This window comes from Pseudorca crassidens, chromosome 7 (genome assembly GCF_039906515.1).
Source record: "Pseudorca crassidens isolate mPseCra1 chromosome 7, mPseCra1.hap1, whole genome shotgun sequence".
NCBI lineage: Eukaryota > Metazoa > Chordata > Mammalia > Artiodactyla > Delphinidae > Pseudorca > Pseudorca crassidens.
Window position 1 is genome coordinate 81,185,789 of NC_090302.1, and position 24,624 is coordinate 81,210,412.

At 43.8% G+C, this 24,624-nt stretch overlaps 1 protein-coding gene and 1 long non-coding RNA gene across 3 annotated transcripts in view; one reads left to right on the top strand and one right to left on the bottom strand.

Moving 5' to 3' along the window:
- LOC137227976 (uncharacterized) overlaps nt 1-24,624 on the top strand; it is a 117,830-nt gene that overhangs the window by 77,267 nt on the left and 15,939 nt on the right. For both annotated transcript variants that reach the window (XR_010945091.1, XR_010945090.1), the window contains exon 5: nt 2,305-2,368. This is a non-coding gene — a long non-coding RNA (uncharacterized lncRNA). The remainder of the gene's footprint in view (nt 1-2,304; nt 2,369-24,624) is intronic.
- The window catches only part of RASEF (RAS and EF-hand domain containing), a 72,187-nt gene continuing 63,542 nt past the window's right edge, over nt 15,980-24,624 (bottom strand). Inside the window, exon 17 of the mRNA XM_067744672.1 lies at nt 15,980-19,535. Coding sequence (XP_067600773.1) covers nt 19,430-19,535 — 106 coding nt within the window. The 3' untranslated portion in view covers nt 15,980-19,429. The remainder of the gene's footprint in view (nt 19,536-24,624) is intronic.

Consider the following 24,624-nt stretch of genomic DNA (forward strand, 5'->3'; position numbering starts at 1 on the left):
AAAACCGCAGTGAGATATTACATCGCATCCACAGCAGGCTATTCTCAAAAAGAAAAAAAAAGGAAAATAACATGTTTGCGAGGATGTGGAAAAATTAGAATTCTGCTGCATTGCTGGTGGAAATGTAAAGGGTGCAGCTGCTGTAGAAAATGTTTCATGGTTCCTCAAAATGTTAAAAAGAACTTCCATATAACCTAGCAATTCTACTCTGGGGTAAATATCCAAAAGAAATGTGATGTGTTATGGAAACTGACTAAATTCCAAAATTTAGTAGCTTTCTCCTGTGATCAGAGAAATCCCTACTTCCCTTTTCAAAGGTTTCTTTTGCTTTATTACTGCCTGGGGTTTACCCCTCCCCATGTTCTAAAGATCACAGTTAGTTACATTTTTGAGCCTTTTACAAATGTCTGCCAGTCCCACATCAAGAATCAAATGAAGGCACAAAAGGATAATTTACATTTAATATGCAGGATGAGATGGTTACAGCCTATTAGGAGGGCTGCAGGCTCTCCATAGCTACATGTCTTTATAGAATGAGCTGAGGGAGAGGAGTTCCCTAGATGCCTTCTCCTTCCCTATTTCTTCCCTAGCTCATACTGTGGAATTAGGGTGTGCCTTGCATACACGCAAATTCCATGCTGCCCATGTATGCCTTACTGCCTTACAGATGCTTCTCTTACTCTCACGGTTACAGCAGTGTATTAGTTTTCTATTACTGTGTAACAAATTACCACAAATGTGGTTTAAAACAACCCACAGTTTATTATCTCATAGTCTCTGTGGGTCAGTTGTCCAGCTTGGTCCTCTGCTTATGGTCTTACAAGTCTGCAGTTAAGGTGTTAGCTGGGCTGTGTTCTCATCTGGAGGCTTGACTGGGGAAGAGTCTTCCGAGCTCACTCTGGTTGTTGGCAGAATTCATTTCTTTGCAGTTGTGGGACTGAGAGCCCTAGCTTCTTGCTGGCTGTCAGCTGGAGGCCACTGTCAACATCTAAATGCCACCACAGTTCCTAGAGGCCACCTGCAGTTCTTTTCCACATGGGGTTTCACAACGTGGCCACTTCATCAAGCCAGAAAGTAGTCTCTAGAGTATGCTAGAAGACAGTCTTATATTATGTAATGTAATATAATCATATGTATGACATCCCATCACCTTTGCTGTGTGCTGTTGATTAGAATCAAATCACATGTCCACCCACACTCTCGAGGATGGGATTATACAAAGCATGAATACCAGGAGGTGGGAATCATGAGGGGAAGCCACCTTGGAGACTGTCTCTGCAAACAAGGAAAGGTTTAGGTTGTTATCTGCTCTCATTTCTTCCATTTCATTCAGCCACATGGGCCTATTCTACTTTCTTGTTTCACTGCTATTTACCACCACCTGCCCCTGACCTTTGAAGTTTTTTCCAAACCCTTCTCAGGTTACCACAAATTTTTCAGCGTTCAAGTTGTGCCTATGATAATGTCTTCTCTCTTTTCTTCCTTGATAAGGACAAAGAAATCCCCAGTTCCACCTATCAGCTAAAGAAGTAATGAATAAGCATAATTTGTAGGGTCTTTGTTAATTGACTTCTTTTTTAACCAGAGTGTCTCTCCTGGGACTTCTTCCAGCATAGGGAAAGCTGTTGTTTTTGTTTTTGTTTTTTTCATGAACCATTTGTTCTTACGCATTGCTAATCACTGTTGAGAGAGGCAAACCCTCATGGACCTTTAGTATTCCTGAATGTTTTTCTTACTGGGTATGCCAAGAATACAAGGCCCTGATTGTTTTCCATGCCATTTCTCAGGATTGTATTTGCAACAATCAACCTTGACAGATAAGGCAACATTTCCCCCTGGAAAAAGATCAGGCTTGTTTCTTACTGTAAAATAAGCTGTGAATCACGGAACCTCAGTGCTGCACACATATGCCTTACTGCCTTACAGATGTTCCTCTCTTGTAACACAGCCCACTGTATGTGCAGGCATCTATCATAGATCCTGTGCCACCCCCATGGCACTTGGTAGACATGGGAAACTGACGCAAAAAACCATGCTAAAGCTCTTGCTATGGCTGTGCTATGAGTAATAAAATCCTTTATATCTGATCCAGGAGTCTTGTGTCTTCTGCCAGCATTCATGGAACAGTAACAGGATAGCTAGTTACGTTACAAATAGAGTAAAATCTCACACCCTGCACAGATCTTGACAGTCCTTATCACTTGTTTTTCTAGAAGTTAAAGCTGATTTTGTTAATTTATCAAGCACCTCATGTGCGTATCTTGGAGCTTGCAGCCCTGAACCAAGCCCCTCTCTTGTCCTCAGGCCAGCCTGGATGTAGACGGTAAGGAAGGGGACGCAGAGACTCGGATGGCTACACATCTGACCTGTGAGTATCCACCTAAGTGTTCCAGTCTGTTGGGTGAAGGCTTTGGCTTGGTGTGAGCTCTCGAGAGAGCCTAGGTAGTGTTTGACAATCTCTGCGGTGGCCGAGGTACAGAGGACTGCTACACCGGAGGTCCTGGTGCCGAGGGTGAGAGGTGAGGGAGGTGCACGTGGCTCACTTCAGCTTTACGTCTGCTGATGAGCGCAGAGTGAACACACCCTAACGCCAGATTGAGACCCTGGAGCCTGGGAGAGGAGGTGTGCTAATCCACCCCTACTCACCCCCAGTGTCGGCAGACCCACTACCTCTTTAGGACGGGCACCTGGGCCTGGCTCCGGGGTGGAGATCCTAGGTGCGGGTGTTGCAGGAGTCTGGAATTGTCCACATTGGGAAGAGGCCACATTCCCTTCAGCTCCAGGCCCCAGGCCCATTTGTGCCTGCCTGGTGGGGCTTTCAGGGCAACAGATGCTCCCAGCTTGGCAGGCAGGAGCCGGGGAGGGGTATGGCAGGAATTTCAGCTCAGAAGCTGGGCTAGAACAGGGCTTGGGGTGAGCTGGGCCCCTGTACGCTTGTATATGTAACAAGGGTCAAAGGGCCTGGGTGCCTTGGTGCTCCTGGGTTCCCAGCTGAGCACTGAGCCCGGTAGGGACCAGCTGCCCTGATGACTGTGCAGCTGTTACTGAGGAAGCTACTGCTTCCTGGACTGCAGATGACCCATTACCTTCAGAAGTGTGTGATATTTGTGTGCCCAGCATAGTTGCAGACTTTACTCATAGTGTGGCTACCTAGGGACAGGGTTAGAGTTAGGACTATGCTTGGAACAGCACTGACATAGTGGTTACGGATTGGAGGTAGGTAGTGGTAAGCATAGGGCTGGAATCACGGTGATGTTAAAGTAGGATTTGGAATTGCGTTTATGGTTCCTGTTGATAAGAGCTAGTGCATCTTGTAGATCTCACCTATAGTAGCTGGAGAATCTGCTTATCTACATGGTGAGAATTGAAAGGGTCTATAAAAGTCTGCTTTCTTCTCCAGCAGTCTGAAGTGTGGGTGGAGTAGGGGTGTCCTATCTGAGTTGATCTGGCACCATTTCCCTGTTAAAAAAGAAATGACAGGCCCAAAATGGAGTCACTTAAAAGGAAGGAAGGAAGACTTAATACCTGACCTTATTGAAGTTACAGCCTTCTCCAAGAATGTAATCCAAACTGATCAGTGTGGAAATTTCTGGTCCGCACCAGTGAGGTAATCCTTTCCATCCCCCAAAGGAAGATGAGGTAACCTGGCACATAGATCTCCTTCATCCCCTATAGATAGATTACCTAACCCTGAAATAATCTGTTTTTGTTTTTGACTTCCTTGTCATACTCTTAAAAACCTCTCTTTTTCTATAGCCTTTTAGAGCTCCCCTCTACTTGCTAAACGGAATGCTGCCCAATTCATGAACTGTTCAGTAAAGCTAACTCGATCTTTAGGAAAAAAAAGAGCTCGTGCATCTTAGATTAGGATTGTGTTAGGGTTGGAGTAGGATACTGTTTGAGTTTGAAATTGAGATCAAAATGGGTCAAGGAGATAAATTTTGTGTTGGGGGTCAGTTTTAAGCTTCTGAGATAGTCTGGAGAGGGACTTAACCTTATGCGTATTGTGTGATATTGATCTGGTTTAGATGAGAGGTTTTGGACATTTTCTGGCCTTCTGCACTTGAGAGTTATAAATGGCCCTATGATCCCTGAAGCTGCGATCGACTAGAGGGAAGTAGGCATCTAGCTCCTGGGGAGAGGGAACATCGCAGTTTTCTATCCTGAACTTACCTGGCCATGTAAACATCTTTTGGGTAATACCCAGCAGCATTACCTTTATGAGGTACAGTTATTCTGAGGGTCTCACTTGAAGGACTGGTTTTAGAGTTGTTTGTGAATGGGGCTGGAGTTGAGGTTAGGGTTAGGGTTGAAAGGCATGGACTGCAGTTGAAGTTTGGGGTAGAGCGACACATGTGGTCATGCCCTGTATCAAGGGCTCCTTCCTGACGAGTCAGGAGCTGGTTCTTCACAGTTTCCTGAGGGGGATTTTGACAGAGTAGGTCTGTCTGGTTTACTCTTCCTTTAGATTCTGTTTCTGCTGCATCGGAGAGACTGAGGGTCAGGAGCCTGCGGTAAACTGGGGACGCTCCCGGGGGTAGGGATGGGAGTGTAGGTGAAGGACGGGGCTGCTGAAGAGGGCAGGGGACTGACTTGCTGACCGTGGCGTTCCTTTAAAAGCACGCAGCCAAGTTGTTGAGACCAGGGGTGTGTGCGTGGATCCAAGACTGTCCTTATTAAAGGACAGGCAATGGGACAGAAATTACAAACCAGAGCTTCGAGGTGAATAAACAGACCTGGCCTGAGGTGGCCTATTGGTTGTATCGGGGAGAAAGGCTGGGAAGGATGGATTGGGAATGCATTTGTGTTTTGGGCCTGCAAGATGGGCTGTGTCTGTCTGCATGTGTGTGGTGCCAGAGTCTGCTGGGGCATGTCTGACTCAGGGTTTTCATGAGTCTATGTAGGTGTGTTTCCTGAACATGTCTCTGGGTACTCTGAGTTAGCTTCTGAGTGGCATTGTTGACTTTATGTCCTCCTGTGTATGTGTCTGTGTGGCTAGGTGTCTGTACGCATGTGTCTTTGACTGTGTGTGAGACTCTGCTCTGGCCTCTCACTTTCCCCTGACCCTCTCCCCTGATGCGCCCCAGCTGCCAGCACTATTTACTGCAAGAGATTGGCTTCCTTTCCCTTCCCACTCTCTGGATTCCCATGTGTCCGGCTGCCTGCCCAGGGCCCTGCCCCTGAGGCCTCTGTGTGGGGCTTGACCTTGGGAATGATACACTCTGGAAAGCCCCCGATGTGCTCTTTACCCGGCTGTGGACCCAGAGAAGTTACAGTGGAGGAGGGGGACAAGGCGGGAAAGGGGGGCAATTGGCAGCATGCACCCCTCCTTCTGGAAACAGAGATCTCCTTCAGGCCCCCTCTTTCCTCCCCACGCTCTCATCCAGATCAAGTATTCAGGGTCCTGGCCTCACTGTCTGTGCGCATGGGAATGGACAGTCCTCCACAAGCCCCGTTAGGCATCTGGTCCTCTGCGTCCCCCAGCACCTTACAGGCCTGCCTGTGCTCATTCCTCACATCCCCACACACCCTCACGGTTGTCCTCCCTTATCTCCTGTCCCTGCCGTAGACACAGGAACCACTCTTGTCCTTCATTCTGTGACAGCCCAGGCCTGTGCCGTGGAGCAGGTGGAGCAGCCGGCTTTGGATGAATGGTGAGGAGCAGAGGCTCAGCCCCTCTCACAGGTGCAGGAAGCAGCAGCGCCTTGGGGTTTACCCCTGTGCGCATCCTGTGGTTGTTGCCCTCCCTGCGTGGGCTGCAGTGAGGAGGTACAGTAACAAAGCAGCCACGGTCCCTATTTGCTGGGACTTGGTGTTTAACAAGAGAAGTGATTTTGTGGAGAAGCCATTCTCCCGCACTGCAGGCACTCGGCTGCCTGAAATGCTCTCTGTAGAATTCTGAAATGCTCTCTGCAGAGCCCAGGAGAAGGGCTCCAGAAGGTCAGAGCCATTCGCCACGACAGTATGGTATCTCAGAGGGCAGAGGCGAACTCCAAATTTCCCAAGCAAGCATTGCTATATCTCTAGCATCTACCAGCAATTCTGGAGCAGTGAATACCTGATTTTGTGCCCTGCCATGAGAGTTTTCATTCTGATTTTACTTCTTGAGCCGAGGGGGAGCTGGAAGGTGGGGCTTGTGCTAGGGTTATAGGATGGGATGAGCAAGGCTTCATCCTTCTCCAACATCCTGCATGAATCATAGGCTCTGACTCTGTCTTCTCTCAGCTCTTGATTTTGCTGAGAACTGAGAATCCTGAAGGTCTTGGTTCCAGCTCATCTCTGTGCCCCTAGCCCTTTGTTGCAAAACTTGGTCAGCAGCATAAGCCAATGCCGGCACGTGGCAGGTGGGATACATGGGAAGGACCCGCTCCACCTAAGCCAGGATGTGTGCACATTAACCTCAGCTTCCCACGTGATGCTGCTGTGACCCTTCTGAGTCAATTCCCTTCATTCCGGGCCTCCCTCTCCTCTCCTTGCTCTGTGGCTCTCTGCCCAGCTCTCACCAGGCATGGAGGATGTGCCTGCCACAGGACCCCCTATGATCTTTGGGGATGCTTTAGGAAAACACTGGAGGGTGTGGCTCAGCAGGCCTAGGCCTTGTGCCTCCTCACCTTGGGGAGCCACAGCAGGGCCTGAGCTCCCATCTGTTAGGCACAGAATCACCCTTCAGAGGAGGGACACAGTCATGCTTCTTCGCCTCCTGGCTTTTCTGCATCCTGCTAGCAGGACACATTGTGCTAAGTGCTGGGTCCTATCAGAGGAAGAGTCGTGCCCCACGTCCTAGTTTGATGGTATGTTGAGCCATCCTGGATTTCCTTAGGAATCAGTGAGGCAGGGGCATCCCACAGTCCCCATACCACAGCACGAGGAAGCTACAGCACTTCCTGCCCTTCCTGCAGCTTTTGGCTCCTCTGTGGTAGGTCAGAAGGTGGAAATGCAGACGTGCCACCTTCTGAGAGAAATGAGATGTGCAAAACAGAGGTCCCTTCCATCCACTCAGGGCAGCCTCTTTGTCTTTCTGCTTCCCAGTTCTCTCCTCCTACCCTCAGACATCCCCAGTCTCTGGATGGACACTAGGATGCCACACCTGCACTGTGCCTCTAGCCTCATGCGCAAGGCTGCCTGCATCTAGAACCTCTCTGCAATCTTTCTTGCTGCTTGTCTTCCAAGAGCACCTTCTTCACACACGTGATCAGCAACTCAGCCACCTTGGACACCCACTGCATACGCTGTAATAGTAGTTTGCCCTCGTAACTTCCAAAATCCGTCTCCACCTGTGGCTTTCAGCTTTGGTTCTTCATACCCCTCCATCCACCCCCAGCCATGGTCCCTTCCCAGCTCCTCACTTACCCTTTTGAGTTTTTGCCCACACTGTCGTACATGGGGGAGCAATCTTGCTTCTAATACTCAAAGTCTTACCTCATTAATGCTTCCTTCTCTCTATTAGCCACCAGCAAAGTTTCTGTGCTTTTTCCAAGGCCATCTCCTGGACTTGGACATTTGCTCTCATCCCCTCACCTGTAACCACCACAGGGCTCCAGCATTCTCCCTTTGCTCTCCTGCATCATCAGTTTATCACTCCTCAAGTGCATCATTTATGTCAACATCAAACACTTTGTCTCTCACCTTCAAAAAAACCCCTCTCTGCGCCCCTCTTCCTCTTACAGCTGTATCCTTGTTTTTCTGCACCTCTGTGGAACAGACCTCCTTGAATTGATTACACTTGCTATCAGCAACTGCTCTTCTTTCATTCTCCCTTGAATCCACCCCAGTCATGCCTTCACCTCCATCACATGTGAGTCTGTTCTCAAAGCCATGAGTGAGCTCAGTGTTGCTAAATCTAGTGTTCAACTCTGGATTCTCATCTTACTTGGCCAATTCAGAATTTTTCATGCAGTTGATCACTTTCTCCTTGCCATATTTTCCCCTCTTGGCTTCCAGTATGTCACACTCTTCTGGATTTCCTCCTTCCTCCCTGCTACTGTTTCTCAGTCTCCTCTGCTTACTGGTTCCTCTTTTCCCTTCCAGTTTCTTTCTTTTTTCTGCTTTTTTGGCTGCACCTCACGGCATGTGGGATCTTAGTTCCCGGACCAGGGATAGAACCTGTGCTCCCTGCAGTAGAAAAGTGGAGTCTTAACCACTGGCCGGCAGGGAAGTCCCTCCCTTTTCAATTTCTTAATGTTGGAATGTCCCAGAGCCCAGTTTTTAGATCTCTCCTTCATTTATACTCATTCCTTTGGTGACCTTACCTGGTCTCTTGGTTTTATATACCTCTGTCTGTCTTTCTATCCATCCATCTGTCTATCATCTGTAGCCAGTACCCTCCCTGAGCACTATAAGGCTTCTATGTTGAGGATAGATATGGCCTATCCTCAACATAGACCACATTCTCATGGTCTCAGAAAGAAGCAGAGTGATTATAGTTATGAAACTACTGCAGTAATCATAGTAGCAGAGGAGGCAAGAAGAGGTTATATTCTGAATTCATTTTGAAGGTAGGGATAATAGGATTTACTGATGGATCAGAAGCAGATTGTTAGAAATAAAATCAAGGATGACACCAATATTTTTGGCCTGAAAAACTGGCAAGAGAAAGGTGCCATTAACTGATGTGGGAAATACTATGATTGGAGCAGGTTTGGTATGTGTGATTGGGTGGTGGCAGTGGTGGCACAGGGAATTAGTTCACTTTTGAGATAAACTTTGGACATCCAAGTGTATATTTTGATTAGACAATCTGAGCATGTGAGACTTTCTACTACACAAGATAATGATCTCCATGGAGGCAAGGCCTGTGCCTTGGTGACTGTTAATGTCTGGCATAGTTCCTGGCACATAGTAAGTACTCAAATATTTTAATTGTTAAATGCAAGATGCCTCTCAAGGTCATTTTCATTGTGACCCCTTCATGTGATCCTACAGTCCTCCTCATCAGCTGACTACTTCCTCCTGTGGCAGGACCTCACATACCATAGCACTCATCACACTGATGCAGTAATTTATCTGCCCCCTCAGTCCAGACTTTGGATTGATTCAAGTACTATTAAGGTATTGCTGTACACTAGCCACTATTCTAAGCCCTGGGGATATGAGACTCTATTGTAATTATTCAGGAAAGAAAGAGTGAGAAACTGAACTATAAGCAGAGGCAGTAAAAAATAGAGGAAAAGGGGCAACTTGATACCAAAATTAGAACCCAGTGACTGACTCGGTGTATGGTCTGAGTAGATGTATAGTGACATCCATTCCCTGACATTAGAAAACAGTTTGGTGGGGTGGTGGACGTTTGGAAAATTTGAGTTAATTTGCATTGTCTTTGGAGCAAGATGGAGCTTCCCCTGCTTGTTGGCTGTACGATTGGAGCTCAGAGGAAAGGATAGTGCAGAGAAGTGGCTTTGGGAATTACCAGCACATTAATAGTGAATGATGTTTTGGGTATGGATGTACAGTTATTCTCCCTTTCTCAGATGAAGAAACTGGGGCTCAGAAATGTTAAGTAACTTGTCAAATGTCAGAGTTAGGATTCTAACTCTGATGATTTTTTCCACATTCCATCCTTGTGACTTTGACCTTAAAATTTGCATCCTTTCCAAGGGTCACACATTTGGCCTGAAAATTGTAAAAACCACATGCTCAAGGATTTTGTAATGTTTTGCTTGTGTTGTAGTTTTGCTGCCCTTTGTTCATGTTTATCATCTTTCTCTGAAATCATTCTTTGGCCACTTCAGCCAGAAGTTTCCTTCCAAAGGGAAAGGGGTGAGCCGAATCTTTTACTTACACTTAACCTACATCGAGTGGAACAAGCACAGCCCTGAGCTATGCTGTTCTGCCATGGCCTTCTGAAGGGTCTGGGGTTCCAGCCTTCCTTCCAGGGAGACAAGTTCCTGCTCCAACCCAGTTAACAGAAGAAGCTAGGACAGGGTCCGCTTATGCCTTCTCAGGAGGTCAAGGGAATATGACTGCCACCATTAAGAGATCCATTCTGTGGCCAGGCTGCCGGTGGTGGTGGATCACCCATCCGGTGGTGGTGCTGGGGGTGGGGGTGGGATGCAGGCTGACTGAACAGGAAGCAGGAAGGAGCTCTAGGAATGTCTCAGAATGACCTCCTAAAACAGTCTGTAGGAGGAACTTCATTCAGTCTGTGAGTGAGGGAGCGTGGAGACAACATGTAGTTTGGAGGGGCTTACATTTCTTAGTAGATGCTTACAGATCTCAGCTTGCCTCTCAGCCACCTCCCTCCCCAGCTTTCTCCATTTCAATCCAAGGGTTTTAGAGAATTTCACATATTTACATGAATGATAAACAGATATTTCTCTGAAATAGCCAATTATTGGACATCTTCAGAAACAGGTGAAGGGGCCACAGACCCTCTTCAGTTCTGAGCCCTTTATCTGATTGTTAAAGACTTACGTGTGGCATTAAATTCTAGATTCCTGGCCACTTTTTGGTCTGGTTAATGGGACAGGACAGTTTCTAAAGCCTTAAAGTTTTGACAGTCAAGGTGAGTAGTTCTGGTGCTTTCTGAAATGCAGTGGGACATAATGAAGAAATGGGGAAGGATGACAGGAATGAAGGGCTGCAGCTGGCAAGCTTATATGATGCAGTCTTTGGTTGGGGAAAGGACAGGAGTCATCCTCTAAGGGGAAGGCACCAGGCAAATCCTGGGAGGGGATACAGCCGACTGAGTTTAGCACCATATAAGGTACATGAAATACATATAAATATACATATATAAAAATAAGTATATATAAAAGGATACATGAATATTCAGGGAGGCAAGGCTGGTAGAAAGGAGAAAAGTGGTGACAGATCCCAGGTATAGGTGGTGTAGAAATGAGACACCGCGCAGGGCTGAGTACAGGCTGCTGGCAGGAACTCGACCAGCTCAGGTATTTTCCATAACATTTTATGGAAAAAACCCGAATGAACTTTTTGGCCAACCCATTATGTTTAGAAAACCTCTTGTGTTTGTGGTTCTTTCCCAGAAGCTTCAATGCTAAACCCACTGCTCTTTTATGGGCAAACAGATTGCAGCTGAGATTTACTCAGCTCCTTCCTCCAAAAGTATTGGACCTTGAGTTGGCTTCCTGGCTCTAAGCTCCTTTGAGTGCAAAGCAGATTGGCTTTTCTCCCTTACATGCCCTGGTTAGGAACATCCCAGCTTCTGCCCCAGGTACTCAGACCCCCATCTACATGGTCTTCCTCTCTGCTTCTGTCCCTGCCTACCCTTGGGGGTGGGGGACAAGCCCCTCTCCATGTCCTGCTGTGATCTTCATTCCAGGTGTCATTCATTCCATGCAGCTGTTAGGCAGTGGAAGTGGGACATAGGCAAGAGAGCTACAGCAGCCTCCCAGGTGAGTTCTCCAGAAAGATCTAAGCAATAACCAACAGGGAGCAGAGAGGGGAGATTCTATCAATTGCTTTTGACATTTGATTGTGTTATCCTGCTTTCTCTGTTGTCTCCTTCTGTAACAGCTATTTTTGGATATTGGACTTCCTTCCTCTCCTGGTTTCTCTTTCTTTGCACTTTTCTTTCTGTAAGACTCCTCAAATCTGTCTTTCAAACTCTATATTGTTTACTTTTTTGTAAACTTATGCTGTCATGTTTTGAATTTCTAAGATCTTATTTTTGATTTATGAATGTTCCTTATTGGTAGTATCTTGTTCTTGTTTCATGGCTGCAGTAGTTTTGTCTATCTCTCTAAATATATTGATTTTTTTTCTCTGCATAAGCTCTGTTTCCCTAAGTTGATATTTTTTCTGTTTTATTTGGTCTCTGTTTTCCATGTTAGAACCTTTCCACAAAAATCCAGTGATCCTTCAGGTGTTCAGGGGAGCTAACATCCTGATTGAAAGTTCTGAGTGATGGGAACGACTTGCCAACTTTGAACTTTACTGTAGGGTGATGGAGGCAGGGTGCATTTCTTAGAAAAGGTGTTTCCTCTTATCTGGTCATTACTCCAGGGAAAAGTCTTTCAATCTCTGGAAGATAAAAGCATCAGTGTTCTGAAAGCTGAGTGGGTAGTATTAGCTTTTAGCACTGAGCGCTCAGATTACATATTGTCATTTAACTCCCCTGCTTTTTGAACAGTACCAACACACTCAACCGTGCCTTATATAGCCCCCAATCTAGCATCCCTCTGTTTTACTCCAGAAAATACATCTCCAGACTTTGGTAAGAGTAGTAGTGGCGTAGCATGAGAGAACAATATTTAAGGATAAAACTGCTTCTCAAACTACTTTAACCCCACCTTCCCTTATACTCCCAGTTCCAGAGGTACGTGCTTCTGCCTTTGGGAAATTGGCAGTGTAAACCTAGATTGCTCTCAGCTTTCCCCCACTAGCTTAGGATTCAGCTTTCTTAGGTTGTTAACTCGGTTCCAAGTTTTCCATCTACTCTCCAGCTTCATTATTTTGTTCCTATTGTCTTCTGCCTTTGTGGCTCTGCATCTTTAAAAGAAAAACCCATTTGATTCTAGTTTCAGTGGGGTTTTAGAGAGGAGAAAAATGCTATGCCATCTCACCCCAGAAAACATTCACTATTTCTGCTTCTTAACCCAATTATCCTCAATCTTTAACCTTTCTTACTTCCTCAGCCCATATTCATGGCTATAAGAGGGATGATTAAATCAGACTAGTTTCAGAGCTGCAGTTATACAGGCAGGAGGTGGATCACTACACATTCCTGCAAGGACCACATTTTATCCTTAAACTTCAGCACGCTTGATGGTCAAGAACAATTGGCCACATGCATTCTTTTTCTTCTGTGAGATTTGGCTTGCTAACATATAAAACAGCATCTATAATGTTAACATCATGCTCCCCTTGCTTGGAACCTGGAGGGGAGTGTATCTCCAGTAAGTGGTAGTCAGGGATGTAGGACAGAGCAGGGGGACCAATCCCCGCTTCCCACAGCGAGCTTCCAGGCTGAAGCAGAACTGAACTGGATCAGGGAGAGGACTAATACCACTAAGTCAAGCTTGGAGTTTTGATTACTATGTGGGAATTCTCTTCTGAATATACTATGTTTGCAGCTTCTCACCCAGGGCAGGGGTTCTTACTTAGGGCCATGGACCCATTGGGTCTATGGGTAAAAATCTATATTTCTACCTTGAATGGGAAAAAATTACATGTTTATTTTTTTACTAAACTCTGATTGGAATTTAGCATTTCATTTAATATAAAATGCTAGCAACAAACCCCAATAGGATTATTGGTATCTGTGACTGGGAACAGTCTTTCAGTATCATTGGTTTCCTTAATAATCCTATGTATTTCATTTTATTCATTTAAAAACATTATTCCAAGGGGCTCCTCAGCTTCAGAGGAGTCTGTGACATTAAAAAAACCCTTGAGACCCTGATCTAGAGGAATCTTAAGTCATGAGGCTGCTGAAGTGTGCACTGAGAGTGGGGAAAGGTTACCCCCACTCAGTAAAGTCTAAACGGCTGCAGGAGACAAATCATCCAGCATGCCAGGCACACAAGTAACCTGCTCATCTTGGTGAGACATGCAGTCTCCAAGTCTACCATGGGCATTGGGGGTAGAAATCATGGGGGAGAGGCTCTAGCTCAGACCCCAGGGTTGGGTAGAGCTGCTGGGAGGAAGCGGTCTCTGAAATGAGATGTGCAGGACAGACAGGAGTTGGGCAAGCAGATGACGAGAGCAGACAGAGTGGTGTTCCAGGCAGAGAGTGGAGCTGAGTAAAGGGCTGGAGGGGAGAGAGCAAGGCTTGACGGAGGGACAGTTTCCTGTGCCCGACTGGGGACTTTGGGGTGGAGAAAGAGGGGGAGGAGGCAGAATGTGGATCTTCTTTATTTGTTTACAAGTTTGTTGTCAGCCTCCACCAGAACGCAGTCGGCTTCAGATCTTACTCACTGTGCATCCCCTGGGTCTAGAATTGCACCCATGACAGTCAGGCTCAATAAACATAACTGAATTAGCAAAGGAACAGTTAGGAGTCAGATCACAGAGGGCCTGAGGGGTCATGTTAAGAAATTTTTGGATATTATCTAAGAGTAAATATATCTGTTTCTGAAATGACTGATCAAGAAGAGAAGATATTTGTGGCGAATTAAAGAGCATTAGTTTTACTCCTAAAAGTACACTGGAACTCAGAACTTCCTCTGAAGAGATCTTTATCCAGCTCTTGAGTTCTACCCTGCTGCACAGCAGTGGGAAGATGTGCCAGAAAACTGGGATTGAGAAATTTTCAGAAAGCTCAAATCCTAAGGACAGTCAGGGACTCTATAAAAATGTATGTCAAATACCACGAAACATGGTTCCTGAACTGCCAGCCTGAGAGGTCACGAGTTAAAGGGCCTTACAACTAAATTCCCATTCTACAGAAATTTAAGAAATATAAATTCACAAATAAACCTGATATGCAGAAAAAAATTTAAAACTGGGTAATTATTCGTAGAATTTTGCACTTGAAAATTTAGCTTAACCTGTAATTCAAGTTGAAGCATTTGTGCCTATTTTCCATTTTCAGCTATGAAAACATCTTAATGTCTAGATCTGGAAAGAAAAGATGTTATTTTTTATTTTACGGTTTGCAAAACAATATGCTTTGTTGGAGATTCATTCCCATCCTGTGGACTTTTGGATATATACACAGGAAATCCTTGTCAACAGGCTATTGGTCATAGTATAAAGGTTAGTTTCCATTTAAATAACCCCAATACCCACCACCATTTTTACTGTCATTTAGATTTGAAAGCCCAGTCAGAGCTCTGTTACATTCTTCGTCCTTTCAACTACTTCATCCAGTCACCCCTTAATAAACGGAGAGCATACGCTTATAAGGACTCCATTCACAACTTTCCATTCTAACTTTCAGGCCCTCATTTTTCTCTCAATGATTTCCTTCTCTTTTAATCTACTCTTTACAGAATATTCTGTCCTATATGATACCCCAACTTTGTGCCTAATGAAATACCAAGAATATACGTGGGAGGTAAATGAACTTATGTCCAAGTGAATCCTCTACAATGCCCCATTCCTCAAAGTAATCTGGTAAATTTCGGGAGTTCTGTCATATTGATGGTAGTACCCAGGGCCCTGAGCAAGACCAATGGGATCAGTGGTGCCTCAAAAGTTTTTCTTTTTTCACTGAGGGTGATCAAAATGCCAGGTACTATTCTAAGCCCTTTCCATACATACACTCATTTAGTCCTCACAACCACTCCATGAGAAAGGTATTGTTGTCACCCCTATTTTACCAATGAAGAAGCTGGGGTACACAAAGATTAAGCCCCTTATTCACAGTTAGCGACTAGTAGGTACATGAGGCCAGGTTCAAACCCAGGCAGGCTGGCTGCAGAGCTCAGACCTGTGGCCACCAAAATATGTTGCCTCTTATTTATACTGTCCTTGTGTATTGTGTATGTATGTCTCTGTGTATGTGTGTCTGCAGAAACTCTGCAAAGCCTGCCTTTAAACAGTTAATTCTTTGATTTCCCATTCAGGCACTGTGTATAGCAGAGGGGAGGCAGCAGCAGACAAGAGGGATAAAGCTCAGAGGCTATGTCTAGTTAAACAAGTATGAGGGCAATAAGGATGCTGACCAGTTAGGAATGGGGCTCTACAGGTGAAAGCAGGCAGCCTCATCCTGGTTTGGGGTTGAGAAGGGAAACTTCCTGAAGGAAGTGATGTTTAAACTAAAGCAGAAGGATGAGCGGAGTTAGCTAGGCAGGGTGGGGGGCCACGCAGGGGTGTCAGAGGAGGGGCCTAACCCCTGAGGTCATGAGAACTGCCAGAGCACGTCCTGAAATTTTTCTGCGAAAGCCTTACTGTTGCTGGCTGTCACACCCCAAGCTGGTCGACCTGTAGCCCCGCTGGCCGAGATGACATGATGTGCCACAGTACCACACACCATGTGTTCATCCTTTTCTCTCTCAGCCAGCTGCCCAGGCCAGTGTTTTAGAGGCAGGGTTTCACGTAGGCACATCGTAGGACTAAAATTACTTCAGCGATGCCTGCAGCAAAGCTGAAGGAAACACCAGAAGGCCAAAGCAAGCATGCTTTATTGAATTTATGATGTAGAAAATATTTGTAGTTCCTTAGACATTTGCATTGCTATAAAAATTACACTTTACGGGATAATTATTAATGGTTTGAAGAGAAATAAACAGTATAAATGAAATATAGCCGATACCATGAAAATGTCAACCATGTAAATCAAAATCATAAAATAATTATTCAGTACTCAGAGGCCTTCTTAATATATACATATGAAATTTCTCATACACATATACAATAAAAGCCCACAAAAAACGTGACTCTGAAGCCGATCACTGTACAAATATGAAAATAAATATCTTTAAACTCAATTTTATCTTCAGCAAGAGGGTTGTACGCTTTGGCTTCATGCAAATCATATTTAGTATTAAATAATCAAATGTCACATATGTCATATAAAGCAGCAAGTGGAAAAAATAAATTATGAAAATGCATGAGGCTAAAAGTTAACAGTGAAAAATGTCTCCATAGCCAATGTTCTTTTCCATGACAAAACTAAAATATTATCCATTGTGTCAGGATACATAAAAAAGAGTGTAGTTTAACTGTGATTTTAAAAGCTCTCCAAGGAAAAATTGAGACAAGGTGAGTTACTTGCATAGAACTATGCAAGTGTAGCAAATTAAGTTCAAGTTAAAAACATTAGTTATTTTTGTTCTTACCAAAAATATACTCTAAATTTGAGAACACCTTCACGAAGTCAAATGTTAGTAATAATCTTGGTTTCCTAGCAAGGCAACTGAAAGAGCTATAAGTAGCTTTTCTTTAAACAAGATTGCTAACTGTAAGTCTCTAATGGAGCTATAAGTCTCTAATTTGGATTTTGTTGCAAAAATATCTATTCAGGTTCAATTAGTTAAAGATGATTGCTTTGTTAATCACAGGCACCTATCTAATCTAATCAAGTTGGGTGCACTGGCTGTACAACCCAGAAGCAAAGACCAAGATAATACTTCTGTATCAAAGGTATACTATTATATACAGATTGTAAGACAAATATAGACACTTTGTGGGAAAATAAATAAAGACAACAGAATAACATGTATACCAACACAGTTTTGTGCAATTGCACCAAACACCTAAACTTGAGTACCATATATCAACACATAGGTGTCAGGCCTATTCTAACCTAGGCTCCATAGATGCCACCTAGGCAAACAGCAGTGGCAAAACTTTCATCACACCATGGCACAAAAATAACCATCCCTCCCTGGTTCAGTTTGACAATTCCCCACCAGCAAGGCATTCTTTTTGGTAAAAAATGTAAACTTTTTTTTCTCCTGGGACCAAAAAACAGAAAACAGGAATCCATGGTAGAGTTGTTGAGGACAGAACCAACTTTCCAGTAAAAAAAAAACAAAAAACAAAAAACAAACCGAACTAGATCTCACCAGTAGAGAGAAGGCACACTTTGAAAAGCTAAACGGACGTTGTGGCTAATTATAATCTCTGTGTGCTAACATGATCATAAAAATCATAAATAGAATTGTTTTAATTCTACAAGAGGGATGTTTTTAGCTTATGTATTACAATAAATAAGAGCTGCTATTTAAGTTTTTTCAGCAGGCTACTTGGGGCCTGGACCTATGAACAAAGGTAAGTTCGAGACTCTAGTTGGGAATAACTTAGCTGGTTCAGGCCACTGAAAACCAAAACCAAAAACCAAAGAGCATGCCTTGCTGACCCACCCTGGGGTCAGGTACTGACTCCTTTGGCTTTTGGAGACATTTCAGTGGGGAAGTCTGGGAGGCAGTACGGCTTCTAGGAGGGCAAAACCTATCAGGCTGTTGGTGAGGAGGAGTCCCTAATCACCTGAAACAAAGGACTCTGAGTTACCTGTACCCTAACCACAATTCCTCTTCAAAAGAGGTGATTTTCCGAAACTACATGTAACATTTCTTTCACTGTTCATTATTTAAGGAGGAGAATGCTGGCAACCAGGGAGTTAGGGGATTTGCGTTTTTCTGGAGATTATACTCTTAAACCATGGGTAAACCATGGGGAGGTTTGAGCATGCATATTTTCATTCAGCAAAATGTTAAATCAATACTAGTGTATTTTTTGAATGAGATATAATTCACATACCATAAAATTCACCATTTAAAGTATACAGTTTAGTGGGGTTTAGTATATTCACCAAGTTGTGCAACATTACCACAATATAATTCCAGAACATTCTCATCATCCCGCAAAGCAACCATAGCCCATTAGTAGTCACTCTCAATTCCTCCCTTTTACCAGCCCCTGGCAGTCTCTTGCTGGTGTTTTTTTTTTAAGTGAAGTGTGACAACTTTCCTGGGCATTGTATTTTTAGTTGCATGTCGCTTTATATTTTTTCATTAGAATTTTTAACAGTGAATTCAAACCATTGACTTTATAAGTATTCTGAGATTAAAAAATACCCTCTTTTATATACAAACTATTTTTGTCCCCCAAAACACTTATTTTGTTTTCTTTCTTTATATATAAAAAATAGATTTTTCTGTCTCCACTGGAGCTTAAAACATTACCATTTTTTCTCAAATTCTGTTCTTGTACAAGAAGTGAGAAAAATTAATACCCCAATATTTTAAAAGTACAGACAGGGCTTCCGTGGTGGCGCAGTGGTTGAGAGTCCGCCTGCCGATGCAGGGGACGCGGGTTTGTGCCCCGGTCCGGGAAGATCCCACATGCCATGGAGCGGCTGGGCCAGTGAGCCATGGCCGCTGAGCCTGCGCGTCCGGAGCCTGTGCTCCGCAAGGGGAGAGGCCACAACAGTGAGAGGCCCGCGTATGGCAAAAAAATAAATAAAAAAATAAAAATTAAAAGTACAGACAAGCAGAGTCCTTATTAACTGTGGGCCATCGTGCTCTCCTTCTCACTCCTTAAAAGAGCTACAGAGCTGAGAGGGCCTAGGCCTGAAAGGCTATAAGCTGCTTGTTTACAGATGAGGAAATGGATGTAATGTGGGTTGGCAACACGTCTGAGACCACAAGGCTAGTTTACAGCAAAGCTAGGATGGTAACCCCCTTTTATTAGTTTGCTAGTATTGAATATTGGAAGTAAATGTCATAGGTTATTTACCACATGAACCTAATTACGTCAGTGAATTTCTTCTATAGCTCTGATCTGAGCATGTGCTTTTTTTTTTTTTTTAACCCCTTTAAAAACATTTACACACTATCTATTAAGACTTTGTAAGGATAAGACAGGTATATTTAACCAGGGGGCCCAAATCACTCATTGAAACATAGCAAAAAAGAGCCGAGGTTCTGGAGGGACCTGAGAGCACAGTTCAGATTTCCCACACTGTAACTCTCCATATGACAGGGCCTGTAGGACGTACCACTCCATGTAGGAAGCAGATAAGTCACGGACATTCAGTACTCTGGGAATGAAGGCTTCGTGGGCCAAGGATCTTTTGGATTTAACCATTGCAACAATTCTTCATCTGGGTTGACTTTTTGGAACTGGTCCCACTCAGATTGGTAATGGATTTGCTGTCATGCTCATCAGTTCTTTTTTTCACTTCCCTGGAGGGAGAGAGAGAGACACAGAGAGAAAGGAGATTACTGAGGTATAAAACTGAACCATAAACAACTCTCTGGAAATAAAAGAGCACTGCTGAGCACTTGCTGTGTGCCATCCAGACAGTGTTCTAAGTGCTTTGTAGGTGTTGACCTATTTAATCCTCACAACAACTATATGATTTTGTTGTGCCCCATTTTATGTGAGGAAAAAAAGGCAAAAAAAAGTTAAGAAATTTCCCTTAGGTTACACAGCTGGAGAAGTGGCCACACAGGTGGGCTCCAGTGCTCACATTCTCAGTACCAGGCCACACACTCATGCATGCGCGTGCGCGCGCGCGCGCACACACACACACACACACACACGCCCAGGTGCCTATACACATGTGCACACACTCACATGCACACACACAGACTATTCTTGCTCTCTCCTGTGGTTTTGCATGGCTTATAGTCTGCACACGCACAGGTCACTCCTTAGGACTCTGGAACCTGGCTCCCACCCCCAGCTAAGGCTTAACATTAACATTGACTTTATAACCATTCTGTAATTATACAAGATCGTGGAGATAACAACAGATGGTTAAAATCCAGAAAAAATGTCTTCCTTTTGCCTCTTCCTAAATTTCTTTTAGAAATAACTGCTAGAGGCAACACTGGACCAAAGATCTCCATGATCTTATGAAAGCCCCCTAGGGAAGTCTCCTATCCCTGGGGATGCTTGTGAAATACACACATCCTGAAGTCCCACCTTAGACAAGCTGAATGGCAAACTCTGTGAGTAAGGAGAGTGTGACAGCTTGTCCCCAAGACAACCCCCAAGAGTTCTGCCTCCGCTGTCAGTGTCTGGTGCCCCCCATTAAGTGGTGAAGCTTGTGTCACTCCCCCATGGTCAGCACCGGCTCTGTGACTGCTCAGACCAATAGAATGGCGAGGAAATGGTGTGCTAAAACTACCAAGCCAGGCATTAATAAGGCCTGACCATTTTGAGCTGCCATTTACGAAGCCCAGTGTTCCTCACTGGAGAGAGGGCAGCAGAGAGGTCCAGGGGACTGAGATGCCACAGGGAGGAGCCCCCTGGCCGCAGACATCAGACCGAGCCACAGCAGTGTCCACGACCGCAAATGCATGAGACGCCCGAGGGAGAGCAGTCACGGACCCTCCAGTGAGATCCAGTCACTTCTGGTAATTTCAAAAAATAAAAAGTGGTCTTGTTCTAGGCGACTACATTTTGGGTGGCTTGTTACAAAGCAGTAGATCCTGGGAATTGGCATATTCCCAGCACAGCAACGCTGTTCAATAGAAATAGAATGTAATTCACGTATGTAATTTAAAATTCTTTAGCAGCCACAGTAAAAAATGTAAAGAGAAATAGGTGAAATTAATTTTATTAACATATATTATTTAACTCAGTACTACAAAAATATCATTTTAGCATGCTACCAATAAAAATATTAATGAGCTATTTTACAATTTTTTTAAACATCTTTATTGGAGTATAATTGCTTTACAATGGTGTGTTAGTTTCTGCTTTACAACAAAATGAATCAGTTATATATATACATATGTTCCCATATCTCTTCCCTCTTGCGTCTCCCTCCCTCCCATCCTCCCTATCCCACCCCTCCAGGCGGTCACAAAGCACCGAGCTGATCCCCCTGTGCTATGCGGCTGCTTCCCACTAGCTATCTACCTTACGTTTGGTAGTGTATATATGTCCATGCCTCTCTCTCGCTTTGTCACAGCTTACCCTTCCCCCTCCCCACATCCTCAAGTCCATTCTCTAGTAGGTCTGTGTCTTTATTCCTATCTTACCCCTAGGTTCTTCATGACATTTTTTTTCTTAAATTCCATATATATGTGTTAGCATACGGTATTTGTCTCTCTCTTTGTGACTTACTTCACTCTGTATGACAGACTCTAGGTCTATCCACCTCATTACAAATAGCTCAATTTCGTTTCTTTTTATGGCTGAGTAATATTCCATTGTATATATGTGCCACATCTTCTTTATCCATTCATCCAATGATGGGCACTTAGGTTGTTTCCATCTCCGGGCTATTGTAAATAGAGCTGCAATGAACATTTTGGTACATGACTCTTTTTGAATTATGATTTTCTCAGGGTATAGGCCCAGTAGTGGGATTGCTGGGTCATATGGTAGTTCTATTTGTAGTTTTTTAAGGAACCTCCATACTGTTCTCCACAGTGGCTGTACCAATTCACATTCCCACCAACAGTGCAAGAGGGTTCCCTTTTCTCCACACCCTCTCCAGCATTTATTGTTTCTAGATTTTTTGATGATGGCCACTCTGACTGGTGTGAGATGATATCTCATTGTAGTTTTGATTTGCGTTTCTCTAATGATTAGTGATGTTGAGCATTCTTTCATGTGTTTGTTGGCAGTCTGTATATCTTCTTTGGAGAAATGTCTATTTAGGTCTTCTGCCCATTTTTGGATTGGATTGTTTGTTTTTTTGTTATTAAGCTGCATGAGCTGCTTATAAATTTTGGAGATTAATCCTTTGTCAGTTGCTTCATTTGCAAATATTTTCTCCCATTCTGAGGGTTGTCTTTTGGTCTTGTTTATGGTTTCCTTTGCTGTGCAAAAGCTTTGAAGTTTCATTAGGTCAAATAAAAAAAATTTGTTTATTTTTGTTTTTATTTCCATTTCTCTAGGAGGTGGGTCAAAAAGGATCTTGCTGTGATTTATGTCACAGAGTGTCCTGCCTATGTTTTCCTCTAAGAGTTTGATAGTTTCTGGCCTTACATTTAGGTCTTTAATCCATTTTGAGCTTATTTTTGTGTATGGTGTTAGGGAGTGATCTAATCTCATACTTTTAGATGTACCTGTCCAGTTTTCCCAGCACCACTTATTGAAGAGGCTGTCCTTTCTCCACTGTACATTCCTGCCTCCTTTATCAAAGATAAGGTGACCATATGTGCATGGGTTTATCTCTGGGCTTTCTATCCTGTTCCATTGATCTATATTTCTGTTTTTGTGCCAGTACCATACTGTCTTGATTACTGTAACTTTGTAGTATAGTCTGAATACAATTTTTATACTGTCTTCAAAACCCAGTATTTATTTAATACATCCAGCACATCTCAGCTTGGATTAGCCACACTTCAGGTGGCTAGTGGCTACTAAACTGGTCAGCACAGCCCCAAAAGGAGCTGATATGTGCTAACCTTTGAAAACCACTGCACTGTGAGTAGGAAACAAAAGGGTAACTGGTTCTTGCTGGAGACTAGTTAATAAATGCTATGTTACATGTTTTCACATAGTCCTTATTTAATACACACAACACACACACATGCTGACAGGTAACAGGTGAGCATCAATGTCTTCCCTTCACAGATAAGAAATAAAGACTCAGGAAAAGAAGGAGGATACACAGTTCAACCCCATAACACCCTGTAAGACTTGGTTCAGACTTCTGACCTCCAGAACTATTATTTTTATTGCTTAAAGCACTAGGCTAGTAGGAATCTGTTACAGTGACAATATAAAACTAATACAAACTCCCAAATGCAAAATCTTGACCATTTGGTCATTCAACAAATGTCCGATTTATGCCAAACTCTGGGCTCCTCAACCAGTGAGCTTTTTTTTTAATTGTAAATTTTTTTTTTTTTTTTTTAAATTTGGCTGTGCCGGGTCTTAGTTGTGGCACACGGGATCTTCCTTGTGGCATAGGGGATCTTTAGTTGCAGCATGCAGGATGTTTTTAGTTGCAGCATGCAGGATCTTTAGTTGTGGCATGCGGGATCTAGTTCCCTGATCAGGGATCGAACCTGGGCCCCCGGAATTGGGAGTATGGAGTATTAACCACTGGACTACCAGGGAAGTCCCTCTCAACTAGTGAGCTTTGAGAGAAAGCCAGATGTCTTCTAAATAAATCATTACCAGGTCCCCGAGAGCCGCTAACACACAAGCACAGTGGAGCCGACCTCTTGGTGGGATAGGAATTCACTGTCATTTAATGAGGAAGAGAGATTCCAGGTGCAGGGAATAGCATGTATAGAGGCAAAGAGGCATAAAAGAACTTGGCTATGACCGGAAGCAAAGTTTGCTGTGTCTATAGATTATCATTCATTTGGGAAGCAAGATAAGAGATGCAAATAGAAAGGTAGGTGAACTGGGCTCTGGGGGACCATTAGCCACTTGCTAAGGAGGCTGGACTCTATGCTGTAGGTAGGGCACCAATGTGGGGTGCAAGCAAGAAGGTCTTAATTGGATTTTTATTTACAGAGATTACCCTGATTACAGGGTGGAAGATGAACTGATGCTGGAGAAACTCTGAGGCAGAAACTTAGGTCCCTCCTGCACTAAACGGGGTAGGAAATTTTGAAGCCTGAAGCAGAACAGGGTGGGGGCGGGGAGGGATTGAAGGAAGATTGCAGAGAGGTCACTGAATCAGTAGGGCCCCAGAACCCACTAGAGGCAGATGATGAAGAAAGAGGAAGGAGTCAAGACTGACTCTAGGTTACTCTTTTTCAATTATAATGTTAGTAGTTTCCTGAGAACCGGAGTATAGAATAAGGAACAATTTTAAAGAAAAATGAACACATTAGGGTTTAGATATGTTGGATCAGTCATGCCTATGGAATTTTCATTTGTTGGTGGGTGGGAATATAGTTGTGGAATTTTAAAAAAAGATGGGAGTTAAAAATACAGAAATTAGAAGTCACCTTCTAGACACAGTTCTAGAAACCATGGTGGTGGAAGACATTAGGTAGAGAGAGAAAGAGTAAGAGGAAGAGAGTGCAGAATAGAATCCTGAGATTACCAACATTTAAAAGGCAAGCCAGAGATTCAGAGTAGTGAAGAGTCCCAATTTTGCCATTTAGTACTGTGTCACTTTGAGCAAGCTGATGAAGCATTCTAATTTTCAATTTTCTTATCTGTACAATGGGTTTAGTAAACATAGCATCTTCACAAGACAACTCACATCTCTCCCTTCTGGAAAGTCTAAAAGGCCTCTGTAAATTACATATCATATGGCTGCCTGGTCATGTATTTTGTTTTCTTTTTTTTTCTCTAATGTTAAATTGCACAGCCTATCTTACATAACCTGATATCTCTACAGGG